Source organism: Saccoglossus kowalevskii, chromosome 8 (assembly GCF_978046115.1).
Source record: "Saccoglossus kowalevskii chromosome 8, keSacKowa6.1, whole genome shotgun sequence".
Taxonomy (NCBI): domain Eukaryota; kingdom Metazoa; phylum Hemichordata; class Enteropneusta; family Harrimaniidae; genus Saccoglossus; species Saccoglossus kowalevskii.
The window spans coordinates 30257812-30279904 of NC_140648.1; the positions used below are offsets into that span (position 1 = coordinate 30257812).

Consider the following 22093-nt stretch of genomic DNA (forward strand, 5'->3'; position numbering starts at 1 on the left):
TCTAAGAATAAACACAAATCCAATTTGTTGTTTATGATTCAACCAGAGTAAAACCGTATTCGACTGGAATCGATGTCATCCAATGTTACCAACTGTATGACTGTATATAGCGCATATAGAATGAAATCAAACAAATGAACAAAAGTATACGGGACTTATTAACAGCCTGGAAACATGTAACCAGACAAACAAATATGATTTTTACATATTCTCTCGTCTTTCTATTTACAGATTTGAATATGGTGAAAGAAAGAGAAATAGTGAAGATACACCCATCTGTGATGAAGGCATTTCTTCGACCAACACAACGTACAACTACAAGGATGAGTACGGGTGGAAGACCTAAATGGTGGACGAAACAAATGAACTTACTTTGGAGGATGTCATCTTTAGCATCAACTGGACATCCAGTAGCATGGCAGTTTCCTCCCCATATATCAGTTAGCGATGATGCTTTTCCATTCGATAAATGGGAAATGATTATCACCAATGATGTGAAAATTCGCAGAAAGAAAAACAAAAGAAGATCAGAATTATATTACAGTGATATAAACATTGACGAATGTGATGATGATGTCATCAATGACACATTACCGATTGACTCGAGCGATGAAGAATCGTCAAATATTGACGGGTATGATAGTGATGTTAGTAGCGACGAAGATGACGTTGGTGACGACGCATTATTGATTCAATCAAGCGATGATCAATCTTTGAACATTGACCGACGTGATGAAGATGACAGTAGTGACGAAGATGACATCATCAATAACACATTACCGATTCAGTCGAGCGACGAAGAATCGTTAAATGGTTATATTGACCGACGTGATGAAGATGACAGTAGTGACGAGGATGACGTCATCAATAGCACACTACCAATTCAGTCAAGTGACGATGAATCGTCAAATATTGACGGATGTGATAGTGATGTTAGTATCAACGAAGATGACATCTGCGATGACTCATTATGGATTCAATCAAGCGATGGTGAATCTCTGAACATTGACCAACGAGATGATGATGTTAGTAGCGACGAAGATGACGTCATCGATGATTCATTGTCAATTCAATCAAGCGACGATGAATCATTAAATGAACACATTGACCGACGTGATAGTGATGTCAGTAGTGATGAAGATGATGATTTCATCGACGATTCGTTATCAATTGGATCTAATGATGACGAATTGATCAATGTAGACTTCAATGCACATGGTGACGGACATTTTGCGAGACTTCGAGAGAATGATTATAATGAAGTTGTCAATGGAAGAAATGAAGAACTTATCAACGCCCTCGTGAGGGTGGTAGAATCTGATGATGTGTTACCAAATGCTGGCGGTGTTGATCTTGCTTACGATAATCTAGTAATGGTAGATATCCATTGTTTCGAATTTGATATTATGTATTCACGCATACGGGCATGGCTTGAACGAGGAGTTCAACTGCCACCCCTACGACTTAATGCCCGGTCAAACGATGGAATAGTACAGGTGGGACTATTTACACCGGAACAAGTTGAAATACTTTACCGAGAGGTGCAATTCAGACTTCTGAAAGAGACTGCATCGCCAAACATGCAACCATCGAATGAAAATGGCGTCGACGTCGGATCACAGACTCCTGTCTCAAAAAAGTCTCGCCGTAAAAGAAAAAGATGTGGTGAAGAAACAGAAGAGCGTATTGCGCATGAGTGGAAGAAAATGAGATTGTTGCGATGAGTCTGAGCAGATTCATGAACAAGACAATTACGAAAGTTTATTTTTATTAATTTGCTGTGAAAGTGTAATTCAATAAATTTATAAATGGATTTCACCGTTTCTTGCTAGTTCTCTTTATTTCTTACCAATTATAGATGAATTTGTATAAAGTGAATTTTGATGATTATGGCTTATTTCAAAACTAATCATCGAAAAAGACGTCAAATTTTGATATACAATTTAAACACGACTTCCTTCCTACATTTGCTTATTGTAAAGAAATTGTTATCATATTCGTATGAATTAAGAGAAAGGGGGGGCTTGTACACCACACCTAATATTAACGACGCTAAGATTAAACCTCGTTCTCGTAGACCACACCTAATATTAACGACGCTAAGATTAAACCACGCTCTCGTAGACAACACCTGTTGATGACGCACAAGAGGCAGAAAGTTTAGAAGATGTTCACTGCACGGGTTTTGTTCGAAATTATACAATGTTAGAGAAAAAAAACACCTTATAAAACTGTACGAGAATTGCCAAAGATGGTGCTCCAATTAGTTAGCATAAGCAGATTTTTAATAACGAGATTTTTTTATTTAAAGTTGACCAATAGAATTGTTGTTTCAAATCACAATTATTTTCACATTTCACACGTGTCGAAGAAGTGGAAGTGGAAAAAGTGAGCCGAGCTGTAAATTAAATGTTAACATACACTGCCAATTGCCCTTTCAAGTATAAAAGAACATAAATTATATTTTGGCAAATAACTAAAAAAAACAGGGTGTATTCACTACTTGTGTTATGCTTGAGTACATGAGTGCCATATAACATCGACCTGCTTTTCGCCTCTGTACGATTCGCAGGTGAGTCGAAGTACAAGGAAGAATTTTATACGTCGAAAATAAAATCCGCCAACAACAAAAAACCTGCTCGCTGATTGGTCTGACTGCTAGGCTTGGGTGGCCAATCAGGCACAATTTTGTAAGTATCTTTGCATTCACTCACGGTTATATGGCGCGCATGAGAGAGAACAGGGGGAATTGAACACAGAAAAATTTCGATATCTTGTAGGTGGGGAATTTCCTCGGTCAGTCACCGTACTCACACCCTAGTTGGTTATTACTGATTGGTGCATAGTCTTTAACACGTGTGAGCGCAATTAAAATTATGAGAGAGACATGCTTCATTACTCACACGGTGTTGTGATTGGCGTGATGAAAAGTGGGAATGCGTAAGTAAAATCAAAGTGAATAACTCACAAGTGAGCGCCCTCTACGCACACTACATATTCTCTGGACGGGGAGGGCGTCGTCATTAACTATTCTGAGTGCATCACGTTTTAAGCACAGCCACTGTGAGGCAAACGACTGAATAAACCATGCAGTCAAACAAAGACTCGCCAATATAACAGATTCTACTGTGACTAGACGTTTCACACTGGCATCGCGTAAGTATTTATTTTTTGTGCCAGAATGCGTCATCTTATATCAAAATAACCATAGTTTGTGTCACGTGCGATCACTTTACTTTCAATCAAACAAATTGTTATAATTTGTTTTTGCAACCGTTATGTGTCCAATTGACAATGAACGTGATCCGACACTTGACACCGTGAACCAATGATGACGTCTACAGCTACGTTTTGTTATTTCTCGATCCTGGCTTTACTTACACTCTATTTAAAGGGCGGTAAAATACATTGTTTATTTACATGAAATTCGAACAGGCGCTGCGCGACGACCACCGCGCTTTAAACACTAAAGTTCTGTTGGTGGTTTGCAAACATTCACATGGCTGATGCTAACAATACGCAGTAATCACGTCATTTCCCTACGAGGTACACCCGATAATCATCCGATGACGCCATCGGACACATCTTATCTAAACATTCATGTCATCTCTTCATTCTCATTAGTACTAAGCAAATTTACAAGTATATTTATACACATAGGCGTAAGGGTGAATAATTGTACATTTTATATAATCACGGATGAGAGCAAATTAATATAATGTTTGAAATGGTGGAGTAGGTTGTGAAATAGACACAAACAGACGATATACTATAAAGGAAAATGAATTACAGATTTTCAGAATTTAATCGCCCGGGGTAGTAACCCGAAAGTGCTACGGCGGTTTTCCTAACCCTAATGTACGTACCGCGGTTTTCGTAACCCTAATGTACGTACCGCGGTTTTCGTAACCCTAATGTACGTACCGCGGTTTTCGTAACCCTAATGTACGTACCGCGGTTTTCGTAACCCTAATGTACGTGCCGCGGTTTTCGTAACCCTAATGTACGTACCGCGGTTTTCGTAACCCTAATATACGTACCGCGGTTTTCGTAACCCTAATGTACGTACCGCGGTTTTTGTAACCCTAATGTGCGTACCGCGGTTTTCGTAACCCTAATGTACGTACCGCGGTTTTCGTAACCCTAATGTACATACCGCGGTTTTCGTAACCCTAATGTACGTACCGCGGTTTTCGTAACCCTAATGTACGTACCGCGGTTTTCGTAACCCTAATGTACGTACCACGGTTTTCGTAACCCTAATGTACGTACCGCGGTTTTCATAACCCTAATGTGCGTACCGCGGTTTTCGTAACCCTAATGTACGTACCGCGGTTTTCATAACCCTAATGTACGTACCGCAGTTTTCGTAACCCTAATGTACGTACCGCGGTTTTCATAACCCTAATGTGCGTACCGCGGTTTTCGTAACCCTAATGTACGTACCGCGGTTTTCGTAACCCTAATGTACGTGCCGCGGTTTTCGTAACCCTAATATACGTACCGCGGTTTTCGTAACCCTAATGTACGTACCGCGGTTTTCGTAACCCTAATGTGCGTACCGCGGTTTTCGTAACCCTAATGTACGTACCACGGTTTTCGTAACCCTAATGTACGTGCCGCGGTTTTCGTAACCCTAATGTACGTACCGCGGTTTTCGTAACCCTAATATACGTACCGCGGTTTTCGTAACCCTAATGTACGTACCGCGGTTTTCGTAACCCTAATGTGCGTACCGCGGTTTTCGTAACCCTAATGTACGTACCGCGGTTTTCGTAACCCTAATGTACATACCGCGGTTTTCGTAACCCTAATGTACGTACCGCGGTTTTCGTAACCCTAATGTACGTACCGCGGTTTTCGTAACCCTAATGTACGTACCGCGGTTTTCGTAACCCTAATGTACGTACCGCGGTTTTCGTAACCCTAATGTACGTACCGCGGTTTTCATAACCCTAATGTGCGTACCGCGGTTTTCGTAACCCTAATGTACGTACCGCGGTTTTCATAACCCTAATGTACGTACCGCAGTTTTCGTAACCCTAATGTACGTACCGCGGTTTTCATAACCCTAATGTGCGTACCGCGGTTTTCGTAACCCTAATGTACGTACCGCGGTTTTCGTAACCCTAATGTACGTGCCGCGGTTTTCGTAACCCTAATATACGTACCGCGGTTTTCGTAACCCTAATGTACGTACCGCGGTTTTCGTAACCCTAATGTGCGTACCGCGGTTTTCGTAACCCTAATGTACGTACCGCGGTTTTTGTAACCCTAATGTACGTACCGCGGTTTTCGTAACCCTAATGTACGTACCGCGGTTTTCATAACCCTAATGTGCGTACCGCGGTTTTCGTAACCCTAATGTACGTACCGCGGTTTTCATAACCCTAATGTACGTACCGCGGTTTTCGTAACCCTAATGTACGTACCGCGGTTTTCATAACCCTAATGTGCGTACCGCGGTTTTCGTAACCCTAATGTACGTACCGCGGTTTTCGTAACCCTAATGTACGTACCGCGGTTTTCCTAACAGTATGTGTGTAGCGCGGTCGTCCTCGCCATGATGTGGTTGCCGCAGTTTTGTATCTATTACTATATATACCCGTGTAGATATCAGCGATTACTATGTAGACCCGTGTATGTATCATCTAATACTATGTAGACACGTGTAGGTATCATCTAATACTATGTATGCCCGTTTAGGTATCATCTAATACTATGTAGGCCAGTTTAGGTATCAGCTATTACTATGTAGACACGTGTAGGTATCATCTAATACAATGTAGGCCAGTTTAGGTATCAGCTATTACTATGTAGACACGTGTAGATATCAGCTATTACTATGTAGACCCGTGTATGTATCATATAATACTATGTAGACACGTGTATGTATCATATAATACTATGTAGACCCGTATATGTACAGCTATTACTATGTAGACCCGTATATGTATCATCTAATACTATGTAGACACGTGTAGGTATCATCTAATACTATGTAGGCCCGTTTCCGTTTAGGTATCAGCTATTACTATGTAGACACGTGTCGTGTAGATATCAGCTACTACTATGTAGACCCGTTTAGGTATCAGCTATTACTATGTAGACCCGTGTAGGTATCATCTAATACTATATAGACCCGTGTATGTATCATCTAATACTATGTAGACCCGTGTATGTATCATATAATACTATGTAGACCCGTGTAGGTACCATCTAATACTATATAGACCCGTGTATGTATCATCTAATACTATGTAGACCAGTGTAGGTATCATCTAATACTTTGTAGACTAGTGTAGGTATCATCTAATTCTATGTAGACCCGTGTAGGTACCATCTAATACTATATAGACCCGTGTATGTATCATCTAATACTATGTAGACCAGTGTAGGTATCATCTAATACTATGTAGACCAGTGTAGGTATCATCTAATACTATGTAGACCCGTGTATGTATCATATAATTCTATATAGACCCGTGTAGGTACCATCTAATACTATATAGACCCGTGTATGTATCATCTAATACTATGTAGACCCGTGTATGTAGTATCTAATACTATGTAGACCCGTGTAGGTATCATCTAATACTATGTAGACCCGTGTAGGTACCATCTAATACTATATAGACCCGTGTATGTATCATCTAATACTATGTAGACCAGTGTAGGTTTCATCTAATACTATGTAGACCCGTGTATGTAGTATCTAATACTATGTAGACCAGTGTAGGTATCATCTAATACTATGTAGACCAGTGTAGGTATCATCTAATACTAGACCCGTATATGTATCATCTAATACTATGTAGACCCGTGTATGTAGTATATAATACTATGTAGACTCGTGTATGTATCATCTAATACTATGTAGACCCGTGTAGGTACCATCTAATACTATATAGACCCGTGTATGTATCATCTAATACTATGTAGACCAGTGTAGGTATCATCTAATACTATGTAGGCCCGTGTATGTATCGTCTAATACTATGTAGACCCGTGTATGTATAATCTAATACTATGTAGACCCGTGTATGTATCATCTAATACTATGTAGACCAGTGTATGTATCATCTAATACTATGTAGGCCTGTGTATGTATCGTCTAATACTATGTAGACCCGTGTATGTATAATCTAATACTATGTAGACCCGTGTAGGTATCATCTAATACTATATAGACCCGTGTATGTATCATCTAATACTATGTAGGCACGTGTATGTATCGTCTAATACTATGTAGACCCGTGTAGGTATCATCTAATACTATGTAGACCAGTGTATGTATCATCTAATACTATGTAGGCCCGTGTATGTATCGTCTAATACTATGTAGACCCGTGTAGGTATCATCTAATACTATGTAGACCAGTGTATGTATCATCTAATACTATATAGACCCGTGTATGTATAATCTAATACTATGTAGACCCGTGTAGGTATCATCTAATATTATGTAGACCAGTGTATGTATCATCTAATACTATGTAGGCCCGTGTATGTATCGTCTAATACTATGTAGACCCGTGTAGGTATCATCTAATACTATGTAGACCAGTGTATGTATCATCTAATACTATGTAGACACGTGTAGGTATCATCTAATACTATGTAGGCCCGTTTCCGTTTAGGTATCAGCTATTACTATGTAGACACGTGTAGATATCAGCTACTACTATGTAGACCCGTTTAGGTATCAGCTATTACTATGTAGACCCGTGTAGATATCATCTAATACTATATAGACCCGTGTATGTATCATCTATTACTTTGTAGAACATTGTAGGTATTCTCTATTACTTTGTAGACCCGTGTATATAGTTATCAGACAGGTGAATTGTCTTGATGGCAGTGGTCAAACGTATCTGTGGGAAGCAATACACCCAATTTTGTTTGATGAATGAACAGTTGCATTTATTGAATTTGTGCCATTGTCAATCTGTCAGCGGAACAGAAAGCAGAAACAGTTAATAACAATCGCTCCACAGTCCTCATTATATCACTGCGCATGCGCAGTCTGTTTTTCAAGTGTGCAGATGCAGGTGTATTCAGCGTGAAGCGGCATTGAGCGCACAGTACTGACAAGTGGTAGGTTACTACACAGAGAGAACATTATGTTTGTTATCGTGCACGTCTCGTGCGGGCTAGACACATATATATAAACCACACTCGTGTGACATTGGATGGGGCGGATGATATTCTACAGCGATCATATCGTATGTGAGTATTCCTACACTATAGCTTAGCGCAGTATGGCAGCCTGACTGTGAGTGAGATTACACTTACTACCGAACATTGACATGCATTGTGACACACGGGCAATAACGATTGGAAAGATGTTCTATAAAACAGGCGTGATTGGCAATTGGATCATTTCAAAGTAATAGTCTGCCCTGATTGCTTACAGAGCACACGTCTGCCAGTGTGTGTCCTAGACGAGCTGCCAGTTAACCACAAATAGGTACATAAAATGGATTTATTTTTAACTACATTGACCTTCCCATAATAATAGTGGAACCGTACTAATGTGACTCACTGGCAGATCGCTCTCGACGTTTGAACGACTATAGTTGTTTATGTATTCTGCACTTCTGGTCGTTGAGATGTAGGGTGTTTTACAAAATTAATTAAGTTATTGGAATGTTTTACAAAAATAGTGAATAGAATAGAATAGAATAGAATAGAATAGAATAGAATAGAATAGAATAGAATAGAATAGAATAGAATAGAATAGAATAGAATAGAATAGAATAGAATAAAGTGCCGGGATGTGTGACCTTCAGAGGTCATACATAAGGTATATTATGGTGAAGATATTCCATGTACTAAAGGTAAACACTGATCACCAAAGTCGACGTTTGTCGCTTTTCGCCAAAAAATAATTCCTAAATTGTTTTACGTATTTCTTTTACAATATTTGACCAAGAACTGTAGAAAATGAAAAGTTGCCCCCATTTGGTCCAAAATTAATAAGGAAATGATAGAAAATGGGAAAAAGGAAATAAACAAATCTTTGGCGGAAAATAATATGTTGTCGAAAGTAATCGCGGCTGATTACAATCGGTCTAGTAGATAGGAATATCGGTTGACGGTTGTCAGGGGAATGGAACATGCTTCCTTTTCTGCGTTCAGTCGGCCTTCTTTTTAAAACTGTCGGCCGACTAGATTTTCCCGCCTACTATCGGTTATGTAATTTGGAATTCAAGTCATCATTAATTTTGCACTCAAGTCACGTCCGTCTTCCAACCTGCATTTATACCGCCTATCGAAATTATGAACTATAAAAATATTAAATTGAATACCAATCTCATTACTCTATATCAATAATTATATTTTCAAAACACGTCCAATGTAAGTAATATAATTACAATTGATAAATTATTCAAAATCACAAGCGAAATTGCTTCCATAATCATAATAGTCTGGTTCTAAGTAGGGAAAACATCAGAAAGTCTGTAACATAAAATTAAAGTGCCACATACAACATGTGTAAAATATGTTGTTCGTTTATACGAGTTCAATCCCACGCTGCACAACGACTTTAATATTACAGATGACGACAATTCAAACTTTGCCGGTGGTTATCGAAGATTAAAAATGGGCGAATAGAGAAAATGAAAATACATATGGTTAACAGTCTTCCCCTTTCTCTAATCAGAATATTGACTGACTCTCAGCTGGAGTATGAATGATACATATAACAAATTTACATATTACATGGTCAGCCATCTTGAATCATCGACTAACATTCAAATGACGATTTCATGTCATGTGACATATGTAGATTCTAGCATATAATGCTTCCAATTTACGCTTTTGTCACCGTATTCATTGGCGGATTTAGATGGGGGCCGAGGGGGCCGCCCCCTATTTTTAACAACAAACAGGGCTTCGCGCCATCGGCGCTCGCGAACTTGGCCTTTATAGGCCAACTTATCGCCGCCCCCCCTATTCCAGAATCCTAGATCCGCCCCTGGTATTTATGCTTTTTAGCATTTTCTCAAGTCTCTTTTGGTATAGGTAAGAAAATAACGCTTGTTTTCGTGAGTGACATCTATTGACGCTGCAATATGCGCCATTTATACGGCGCGTCATGTGACGACACAACAGCGTGATACCACGTAAATGTCGCGAGGCTGTGTTCCAATTCGCGCCATTTCCTAGACTGCAAAAAGTCACTCGTATATAGAATTGTTTATACAAACCACATAAAACATACAAAATTCCGTGTCTAGCAACAGTGCGTATAATGGAATTACACGATTTTGTCATCATGACCATCAATATATGTCATTTAATACCTACACTATCAATAGTGGATGTACGTAACAATCGTAACATTAGCTTATACAGTGTAGTGAAATTGCTCTTAGGTACAAGTACATGCGCACTAGACGGTTATTTGGCTGGACAAATATCAGTACGCAAAGTGTTTCATGTAAGATGTGTGCCAGACTATAATTACGATTTTCGTACTGTATCACATACAATTACCTGCCTATACTGCTTTTATAAGCTGTCACGACTACTTTTAGTAACCGACATTTGAACGAAACGAGAACTGACAGAGATGAGATGAATATAAATTGAGTCATCGTTTGCCAGACTGAGATTTTAGTGTATAAACCGCACGAGAAGTAGTGATCGTTTTAGACGCAGTGTCAGTACTTCACTCTCGTAACGCGAGCTGGATTTTCCGAAGATGAACAAAAAAATCGCGTTATAAAAATCAACATAGAGTTGTACAAGTCATTTTTGTGAAAGTAAAGCAGTACATGTTCGAATGGAGGCGGAGAGCTGAGATTCAGACGATGTCAACAAGGCGATTACTCCGTAGTATAAATCACGTATACAGTGTGTTCACACCCGATCTATGTAATTTCACACTGATAACATTCTCTCTCAGATGGGGACGATAGTTCGTGTATGCCGTTAGAGAAGTTATTCTCAGTACATATTTCATTAACCCAGCTATCCTATTAGCAGGATAATTTAAAGGATAGCCAATCCCGCACGGCCTCGTTTCAGTCGTGACAACCCTCGCTGAAATATTGTGAACAATCCTTGCCCCGTGAAGTAATAATAATTCAAAACAACAACATTTCGATCGTTATATATGCCCCTCACATACCACTTTAATTTCTTGAAACCCGTCAGATTGAGACTGTCATTTGAATATATCCCCCGGCATATGTAATCCGGTCTGTGAAAAATATTGACATTCGATTTTAAGCCCCGTAGCTGAAGCAATCATCGAATAACATGAGAGAAAATACGGAAAGGCGAGATTTCCAAATCAGTTGCCCACATGAGGAACGAGCACGCTCTGTCAAACAAAATCTACTTCGCATCGCACACAATTCTTATCAATCATGGTAACATGAATCTTTATAATAATAACCAAGGAATCTACAATCCCTTAAAATATAACAGCCTTAATTGCCTTTCCTAGCACACATTTTTTTTAAATCACATATTTCATTATTGAGGCTAGATCGCGATGAAGATAAGACTAACCGCTCGCACAATAGATTGATGTTAATTTTGTTTATAAGACAGTAGACAATACGATTCAGAATACTTGCAATCAAATTTAAATTTAAATATATTTTATATGTGATTCATTATAAAGTCATTAGTACAACTGAAATACGTCATACTGATATGAGCGTGTTTTTGTTTATTTTTTGTTTTTTGGGCAGTGTAAGCCTGAATAAACTGCGCCATGAACTCTAACGCCGCGTGATGGTGGTCGTCGCGCCGCGTCCTGTTCGATATGGGACTCATAGCGACGTATACAACGTGTATAAAATACATTGTAAAATACAGGTGTGTCACTGTGAACTTCGGCAAGATGTTGTTACTTAGTGTGAAACAACAGACAAATAGTTAATATAGGTTAATATATGGTTCTAATAACTCGGAGAATAAATTATTGACCGAAAAAGTCGAAAATAACATCTTTTACCAAACATTACAAAAATATTTGCTAAAAATAGAAAACTGAAGAATTCGTCACGAAATAAACAAATCTGATAAAGGTCTATCCACGGTACCTACTTACCAAGTATTAACGCAATTGAGCTGGTAATTTTCAAAAAGAGGTTTGAAATATCATTTATTTTAAATTGGCAGGCGAACAAATAATAAATGGATACCCACTTCCATTTTTCAAACTTTTCGATAAGAACACCACGTACGTACGCGACACGTGGCCGTGTGATTGTAGACATTATTGTGTCGTTTCAATTTGATATTGTCCGATAGTTACAAACACAGTGATACCATCATGCCCGTCGGCGGGCACGATACAAAGAATCTGAAAAGAACTTGAAGAAAAGAAACGTTTTCTCAGTACGTTGGTAAGAAGAAAAATCAAAGACGCGTTTGAATTCCTAAAAGCAAAATGAATTCACGAAACTGCTAAAAAATATACCTTACAACAATGTTTATATGTGGCTTCTATGAAGGGTATAAATAAAAACAGCATTATAGTAGAATATTTCTGAATAACAAATATTGTTTTTATAATTATCGACTTAAGACGACGGATTTGCGATTTTAATTGATTCGAACATTGTAATATATAAAGCCAAGAAAAGTTTTCTGTGTTTTTTTTCTAAAATTTGTTATACAATTTATCCATTTTTATTTTTTTATGAAAATGTTATACTTATTTTCTTTCTGAAAATTCTGATAAAATCCTGAAAAAAAGCGTTGCCGCGAACAAATGTAATTGACACGATTCTTCGATGACCAGAAACCTCAATATAGTTTGTATGGGTCTACTAAGATAAATACGGCTGGTAGATTACACCATTTAGTGAGTATTTTACGATAGCATTTGCAAATAAATTTCAATATATTGTTACTAAACAATTTTACCACCCATAGCTGTCAATTCTTGTTTATAAACGTACAAATTTGACATTTAAATACGTTCTTTGATCACATTGAAAACAGCTAGAAAACGTTTTACGCTCGCCTGCGCCTACTTTCCTGCTCTCCGGCTGTGCCAGTGTGTCCTACACGCGGTAACAATATCTTTATATCCGGCAAGGATACCAACATCGCTTACGTCATGCTATACAGTAGAAAATACAAATATCGACATATTGAAAAAAAAACATATACACAATAGGCGCACTGAAATGTAGCAATGTCGATGACACGTCCCCTTTCCCGTCCTCGAAATTTGTTGAAATAATGTGATAAATTATGATCTAATTGGCTTTGCAGGCATTGATGCGTCCCCGATGAAGCAAAATGAATGACGTCATTGACGATGCCCTTCCTATTCATTATTAATATATATCATCGGACTAAATCGCACACCAGACGTGCCAGCCCGTCCGATTCACCACACATGCGTCGAATCTACCGAGGCTGATTTAAATAATATCAAATATCGTAGAGGGTGTCTATGAATGCAACACTATACACTAGACGCGGATTACACGGTGATATATGAGGATGGAGGGAAGTGAATGCTGTTCCACGCACCATTCTATAAGCACTGAGACGTGATGTGGTAGGTAAACATTTACATTGCATTTTTCATTACGTCCGTATTTATTATTTATACCGCGACTAATGCAGCAACATAAATGGTTTCGACATAATAATATATGAGGGTTGGCATTTACACAAAGGCGATTCGGAATTGTCTCTCGTTTAGGACACTATATGTGGTATCTGCAAACATTGTAACGACTTAAATTACGCTGAATTACGTATCCGTAACAGCGTGTATGCCTGATTGGTAGAAAGGGATTTGTAATGCCTTGTTGGCCCCCTGACCTTGGCCTATGACCTTCCACCGGTTAATTGGACAGTATGGGTCATATCTGCCCCCACACTGAGTAGGAAATTTACTTTCCTGTAATAGCTGTTTTCCATTGAATTATTTGTCACGCTGTTAAAGTTTCCCAACATATCATGCGGAGCACTGTGATCACACAAGGATTGGAAAGTAGATATGTAAATTAGTTGTCATAGCAGTAACCATACTATACCATACATTACATAAGTACACTGTGTTGTAGTGCCGAATATGTAATTCTATTGCAGTTTAACATTCTTTGAATTCGCGTACTTTAATAATATATAAGCATTTATGAATGACATAAATACACGATTGAGTCGAATCAATGATTATTTAAACGTATATATTTTTTTAATTAAATGCATTCAGTTTACTTTTTTTTCAACTATTTTTGTATTGTTATCAAGCGTGGCTCTTACGGTAAATATTATATTAAGCTAAGCAAATAATTCAATGTAATGTAACAATAGCGCTATAGGTTGTTGCTCGGTACTCCATACAATAGACCAGATCTTTCAATTGGCGGGCGTGATGTATGTATGTATTTCGCAATTGTATTGGCCATCAGAGTTCAACGCACTGGACAGGAAGCTGTTATATCAAAGTGTGTTATATGCAATATTTACATTAATAAACCAACTACATTAAAGTATTTACAGTATATGAACCAATCACATCAAATTATATGAACCAATCACATTAGAATACTCACATTATATGAACCAATCAAAGAAAAGTATAGGAACCAATCACATTAGAATACTCACATTATATGAACCAATCACATCACATTATATGAACCAATCACATTAGAATACTTACATTATATATACCAATCACATGACATTATATGAACCAATCACATTAGAATATTTACAGTATATGAACCAACCACATCACATTATATGAACCAATCACATTAGAATACTCACATTATATGAACCAATCACATCACATTATATGAACCAATTGCATTAGAATACTTACATTATATGAACTAATCACATCACATTATATGAACCAATCACAGCACAGTATATGAACCAATCGCATTAGAATACTTACATTATATGAACCAATGACATCACATTATATGAACCAATCGCATTAGAATATTTACAGTATATGAACCAATCACATCACATTATATGAACCAATCACATTAGAATACTCACATTATGTGAACCAATCACAGTAGATATGAACCAATCGCATTAGAATACTTACAGTATATGAACCAATCACATCACAGTATATGAACCAATCGCATAAGAATACTTACAGTATATGACCCAATTACAGCACAGCATATAAACCAATCTCATTAGAATACTTATAGTATATAAACCAATCACATCACATTATATGAACCAATCGCCTTAGAATACTTACAGTATATGAATCAATCCCAGCACATGAACCAATCGCATTAGAATAGTTATAGTATATGAACCAATCACAGCACAGTATATAAACCAATCACATTAGAATACTCACAGTATATGAACCAATCACAGCACATGAACCAATACATTAGAATACTTACATTATATGAACCAATCGCAACACTTTATATAAACCAATCATTTCACAGCGTATGTTGTTTGTTATCCAATCACTGACTATACAATATTAACGAATAATTTATTGTTTCGAATACATTTATTTCACTTGTCCGTATGAACACGTTGAAACGTGCTTTACATATATTAAAACCATACGTGGTTTGTGAATACCCCTTAACTCGTATCTGATTTTTTTTGAATACCCTTTAACTCATTGTATAATTTCAGCGTCACGACTACTGACAACGGACTTGCATATTTTGTACATTCCAATAATATAACTAACATCTAACGTAGACTACTATTCAACATTTCATTAACATATAAACACAAATGCAGTTCTGAATTTTCGCAGCAGTTAATATGTACTACATTTTAAATGTCTTCCCCGCAAGTCACTATATGTATATCAAGAACTTTGTAACAAATATACACTATTCAATTTCCACATGGATACGGATTCGTTTTTCCTTTCTCCACCGAGTTAATAGGCTGGAATATACGCGATTTAATTTCCGATGTCCTCATTTTTGTGTTCGAGGAGACCTCGAGCTGCATATATTACAGATACGTTTTGACCCAAGATAGGAATTTACATTTAACATAACTTATGTTTAAAACAACAACTTCAGATCGTAGTTAATAGCCAGACATTAGTACTCATCGTACATGCGTTGACGTCATTGTCCTAATTTGACCTGTCAGCGCATCTCCATCATTTGCATCTGGTTTACTTATCTCTTCACTTCAATCGCAGGTGTTAATTTATAATAGCACGTCAACTGAGAACAATCAATTAATATACCACGACTACAAATAAATGATTGTTATAAAATTGAATGGTATATTTGCCTATTATAAAAACTATAGAGTTATACGGCTATAGCAGAGGAGTCAACAAGCAACCAACATTTTGTGATGACTATCATTTCAATTTTCAGCCAATACGACTGTTTTTTCGAAATCAAACTTATTCCGTGATCGATGATATTAAACATAACACTCATATTTTTAACGTCATAATAACCATGTTATATAACCTCGTAACTACCATATGTCATACGTCATAACAGCCACATGACTTTACATCGTAGCAACCACATGTCATACGTCATAACAGCCACATGACATTTTTTCGTAGCAACCATATTTCATACGTCATAAAAGCCATATGCCAGTACTTCATAACAGCAATGCCACTACGTCGTAACAACCATATATTATGACAGCCATATGTCATTACGTCATGACAGTCATATGGCATTGTTTTAATGACAGCCATATGTCATGACGTCATAACAACCATGTTATTACATGCGAACACCCATATATCATCAAGTCATAACAACCATAATATGGTATGTTTCATAACAACTATATGTCATTACGTCATAAAAAACATGACGTGGCATTACGCATGTCAATGTGGCAGGATAATTCACTCCAATAAATTATAATAAAAAAAACAAAGTTTTCTTGCATAAACTTCATTATTTCTATCAAATTAGAGAAAACAATCCGGCCAACCTGGCTCATCGTCCGCCTGCACGGTTTTGTTCGTTCGGGCATTCCTCCCTCTACAACACTTCGGCGGAACATTCACCTTGAAAATTCAAGATGACCTGGCCTAAGGCATAGACGTAGGTACGTGACATCCCACGAAAACATGTGTTTTTTTTGCTGTACATCAAACAAAATATAAGCTCTGTCACGTATACAATTTAGAAGATTAAAAATTAAAGGTACACATACCTGTTTATTTTATATTGAAATGTTCACACTATGTAGGTAGTCTACATTGAAAAACATCCGGGAGTTTTTACATATTATTTAGTTCTCAGATAGTGCCGACGTGTTCTCAGATAATGATGACGTGTTCTCAGACAGTGACGATATGTTCTCAGACAATGATGACGTGTTCTCAGATAGTGATGACGGGCGTGATAATGTTGACAGAAGTATTAAATGCTTGAGTACACTTGGTTATATGGAAAAAAAAATGTATGTGTCATTGTTACAAGACAAAAAACACTTCCCCTACGTTCTAGTCTAGGTCGTGATAGTCTCACAGGAAACCAACCAAACCTCTGAGAGCTACTTAAGATGAACTTGCCTGACGAACTGTAAACACAAGTGAGGAGAATGGCAAATTTTCATAATCAGTGTACAATCTGTCGACGTTTATATAAAATAGGGTTGACTTTTGTAAACACTGCGTACAGTAAATAATACGAATTATACAATCATTATGATAGCTAAGTTTTTATTTCGAAATATATGTAAATGTCACGTGACCAAACATGTATATTGCAATCTTTGACAAATTCGAATTTTGGATAATGATATAGCTGATTCTTCAAATTATCAACTTATTCGCTTTATTGATGAACAACCCACAGAATGTTGGCGACTGGTGATTTTAGAGGTTAACAAAATCATTTTAAAAATATTCACGATCAACATCACTTAAGGCGGGTCAGCGACGATGTGTCAAGTACCTAGGAGACAGCTGCGTGATGGCAAGCCAGCAATTAAATTTAAAATGACTCATGTTGCCAATATTAAAAGTTATTTGCAATTCAAATTATGTTACTTTTCCTCCATCGCTTTCTCTTCCCTGTCACTCCGCGTCCTTGGAGTAGCTCCCAAGCGTCTTTGTTCTGACGGAGATCGTTTTGTACTTGCAGTTAATATACCCACATATAGGGTCACCTGGGAGATAATTCTTCCTTGAAAAGAAACATATATATACTCATTTGACTACGTATTTACTGAGTCGTGAACTCTGTGAAAAATGTAACAATTTTGTTGGGGAGGTCAAAATGTTTTATAATTATTGATTTGAAATAATCAAACCCAGTGCGGAATTATTTTTGGAGATTATCCGACAAAATACAAAAATGTTTGTTTAGCTATTTCCAAAGAAATTTATGTAACGTATTATTTTATGAAAATACATATTTACTGATAATTCGTGACCACCATAACTACCCACGTCTACAGCATTATGATTTTTTCACCACATGTCACACATTAAAGCGCGGCAGTCGTCGCTCTGCGCACTGTGATGTGCGACATTTGTGTTGATAAACATTGATTTTCCCACAATCCAATACGCTCTCCTTATGGTAATCACAAGTATGAGGTTTTACCTGGGCGCGACTTGCACTAATTACCGCCGGTGACTCCTTTGATACCTTCCAACCACCTAAAAAAATACTTTATTAAAGCTTCGTAACGTTTCAGTTTGTATTCGTTGATATGCGCAACAGTCAAAGTCGTCATCTTTGTTTATATGAGACCCATATGTCTCGCGCATGCGTGGCGCGACGACTACCGCCCTTTAAGTTTGAGATTTAGTGAGAGTTATTTGTAATAGGAACATATGACAATTTCATAAAGGCTCGATTCATGTTTTTTGCGAAAAAAGTTCGGCGACTATATATATATTCATGTAGGTTTTGTTAACAACCGCATAAATTAATTATATTCTGACGACTATCTGCACGTATTGTATTATCATAGTCGCACATAATCTCGATTTACAATACTTGCTTCTCATTTTCAACAACAATTACCTCGAAATGTTGAAATGTATATAGAAATTAGTTGATTAGACCAGATAGATCGCTTCATGATTGTACGCAGCTGTGAATGTGATAAGTTATTAACTGTGAATACCCCGGTTACATTCGATAAGATTCAATCAAATTATTTAGCAATGCTTGCTGGGAAATTTCCCATCAATTCTAACGTAATGTATTTTTTTTCTTCAGGTCACGGTTCAAGCAGTGTGTGTAAGGCGAGAATAATACGACCACTGGAGCCGGTGACAACTGTTATATTAATTCTCCCACCATGTTGCAATCACCGCACAAACTTAGCAATAATGACAAACTTCTCAATCTCGTTAGTCTGGAGGATTACTACGACATCGTAAGAGAACTCGGTCGCGGTACGTATGGCAGAGTTGACCTGGCTGTACACAGGGAGAGTGGGCTACAGCTGGCATTGAAATCACTCTGTAAGAAATCCACCAAGTTCAAAGACTTCCAACGGGAATGCACATTGGGTGACTTTCTGTCAGTGCATCCGAATGTTATTAATAGCTACGACGTAGCGTTTGAAACGCCCACAGCTTATGTGTTCGCCCAGGAGTACACCGCCTACGGTGACTTATTCGAAGCCATCCCACCTCAGCACGGACTATCAGAAAGCGTCGCTAAGCAATGCATGCAACAAATCGCATCGGCAATAGACTTTATACACACTAAGGGGTTCGTACACCGTGATATCAAGCCAGAAAACGTTCTACTTTTCAGTCCAGATTGTTCCATTGTAAAACTTATGGACTTCGGGATGACACGTCGGAGTGGGACTCACGTTAGAAAGATCAGTGGCAGCATACCTTACACACCGCCGGAAATATGCCAAGCCGTAAAAAATGAAGGATTCTACGTTGAATCTAGTCAAGATGTCTGGGCATTTGGCGTCTTATTGTTCTCTATACTTACAGGGAATTTCCCATGGGAAGCCGCGAACACGGCAGATGCGTACTTCCTGGAATTTATCCATTGGCAACGGCGTAAAACCCCTGCTATACCAACGCAGTGGAGACGGTTCACCCCTCGTCTGATGAAATGTTTCAGGAAAATATTGGACATCAGACCAGATAAACGGTGCGCAATTAGAGAAATTTACAAGTATCTAGGCGATGATTGGATAAAAAGAGAAAATGAACCGTTGCTGCATAGTGAGACATTCAGGAGGTACAGCAAATCAATGGACGAACTAAGCGTACTGCTGGAAGCACATGGGGTTAACACGTCATCAGATGCCAAGGGTAGAGAAAGAATGACCAGTGAATGGGTGCTAACAACAACAGAAACATTCAATAAACGTAGCGCAGACAACATAGTGGCAGTGGGAACCCCGCCGGAATATCGACACCAGTACCGGCCTGCCCTGGCCGAACTGGAAGACACGAGAGATCATCAGAATGCAAACACTGATATGACAGCTAACGAAGGACATAAATTCGCAAGAAAAATACTAGCCAAACTAAAACGTTCAAAAGAGATATTATCGACGTCGTAAAACAGTACTGTAAATAGTTTGACCACAATGTGCAGGCAGGCAGCGCACAACGGGACATGTGCACCATATCACAATATTGTCTTCGATTGCGTAGGGCTTCTTCATTCCCTCCTCCCTCCACCTTCGTTTCCAGTTTATTTATTTATTCTTGTTCTTCGAGTTTGTTCAAGTTGTTCCTTTATTTCACCAATTATTTATTTATTTATTTCCATGCGTCTGGCTGATAAAGGTCAATGTGGGGCTTAATGGGCCTAACACGATTAAGATCAGTCAAGTCCCATTTAACCATAACATCTCCCAAATAAGTTATAATTTTTAAGTCACTATACCTCAAATTAGATATATGTGACTATGAATATTACAACAGTGATGCCACAGTTACGATAATAAACAAACTGGAAGACACGCTACCGGAAAGAAAACTAGTGTTTTCTTGCCACCGAGTGGCCTGACATGTGTCTGCAAATCACTGTCTTGCAATGCAATACTATATTAGTAAACATGTTGCAATACACATCGACATTACGGCGAAACCATTTAGTATCAGTGAAATGTAATATTACAGCAATAAAAACATACTTTATTGCAAAATGGCAGCTTTATAAACACTGATTTCTATTCACAGTCTCGCTGATTCATATTTTAAATTATACAAGAACAATACACACATATTCAAGTACCAAATGTTTTTAGAAGGGTAGTATTACTGAATAAAATATATGTCTTCTATTGCATCTGTGAAGTTCAACATACTGACCTCGTTCTCTATTACAAATCATACAACACGTGGTACACGGGATATAGACATTACAGTGATTTATATGGTTACCCAGGCCTATATTGTCTAGATGTTATCTTACTCTCAATACATTAGTAGCTTACATATTGTATGTCATCTGTGAAGTTCAACATACTGACCTCGTTCTCTATTACAAATCATACAACACGTGGTACACGGGATATAGACATTACAGTGATTTATATGGTTACCCAGGCCTATATTGTCTAGATGTTATCTTACTCTCAATACATTAGTAGCTTACATATTGTATGTCATCTGTGAAGTTCAACATACTGACCTCGTTCTCTATTACAAATCACACAACACGTGGTACACGGGATATAGACATTACAGTGATTTATATGGTTACCCAGGCCTATATTGTCTAGATGTTATCTTACTCTCAATACATTAGTAGCTTACATATTGTATGTCATCTGATGATATACGGCTTCGTATACAGCATTAACGTTTGATTACGCATCTCACTGATTCAAAACACTCAATGACCTCAGGGACCTTCAGTATAATACACACACTAAAGTAGCGGCGGTTATTTAAATATTATTGGATCTTCTTTGATGTTCGTGGGTTGTAATCTGAATGCGACATCACGAACATGTTGACTTCATAATAAGATGCATTTTCCAACATATATTATATGGATGAAACCTAAGCATAAATATGGAAGGTGTAATTAGCATATGTGTAATGGTGCAGGAACGTCAGTCCGTGGTCACCGTATGCCCGTAATTATAACATTTATTTTTCTTGATCTAGATTGAACATCCTATTAAATACTGGCACCTTCGTTAC

The 22093-nt window shown here is 37.7% G+C and overlaps 1 protein-coding gene across 2 annotated transcripts; it reads left to right on the forward strand.

Annotated features, from left to right (window-relative positions):
• The first annotated feature begins 3072 nt into the window (after window positions 1–3072).
• Window positions 3073–21244, forward strand: LOC100369427 (serine/threonine-protein kinase SBK1-like). 2 transcript variants are annotated; one of them, XM_085502991.1, is made up of 3 exons: window positions 3073–3156; window positions 13249–13540; window positions 19176–21244. In XM_085502991.1, exon 3 carries the CDS (start codon window positions 19258–19260, stop codon window positions 20494–20496), a length of 1239 nt encoding a protein of 412 aa, XP_085359117.1. In that variant the 5' UTR covers window positions 3073–3156; window positions 13249–13540; window positions 19176–19257; the 3' UTR covers window positions 20497–21244. The 2 variants fall into 2 exon arrangements, with proteins under 2 accessions (XP_085359117.1, XP_002739114.1); XM_002739068.4 differs by lacking the exon at window positions 3073–3156 and adding an exon at window positions 8029–8229.
• Window positions 21245–22093: the final 849 nt, after the last annotated feature.

Excerpts from the sequence above, each read along its gene's own strand:
- LOC100369427 (XM_085502991.1), top strand. The coding sequence starts at position 19,258 with ATGTTGCAATCACCGCACAAACTTAGCAATAATGACAAACTTCTCAAT.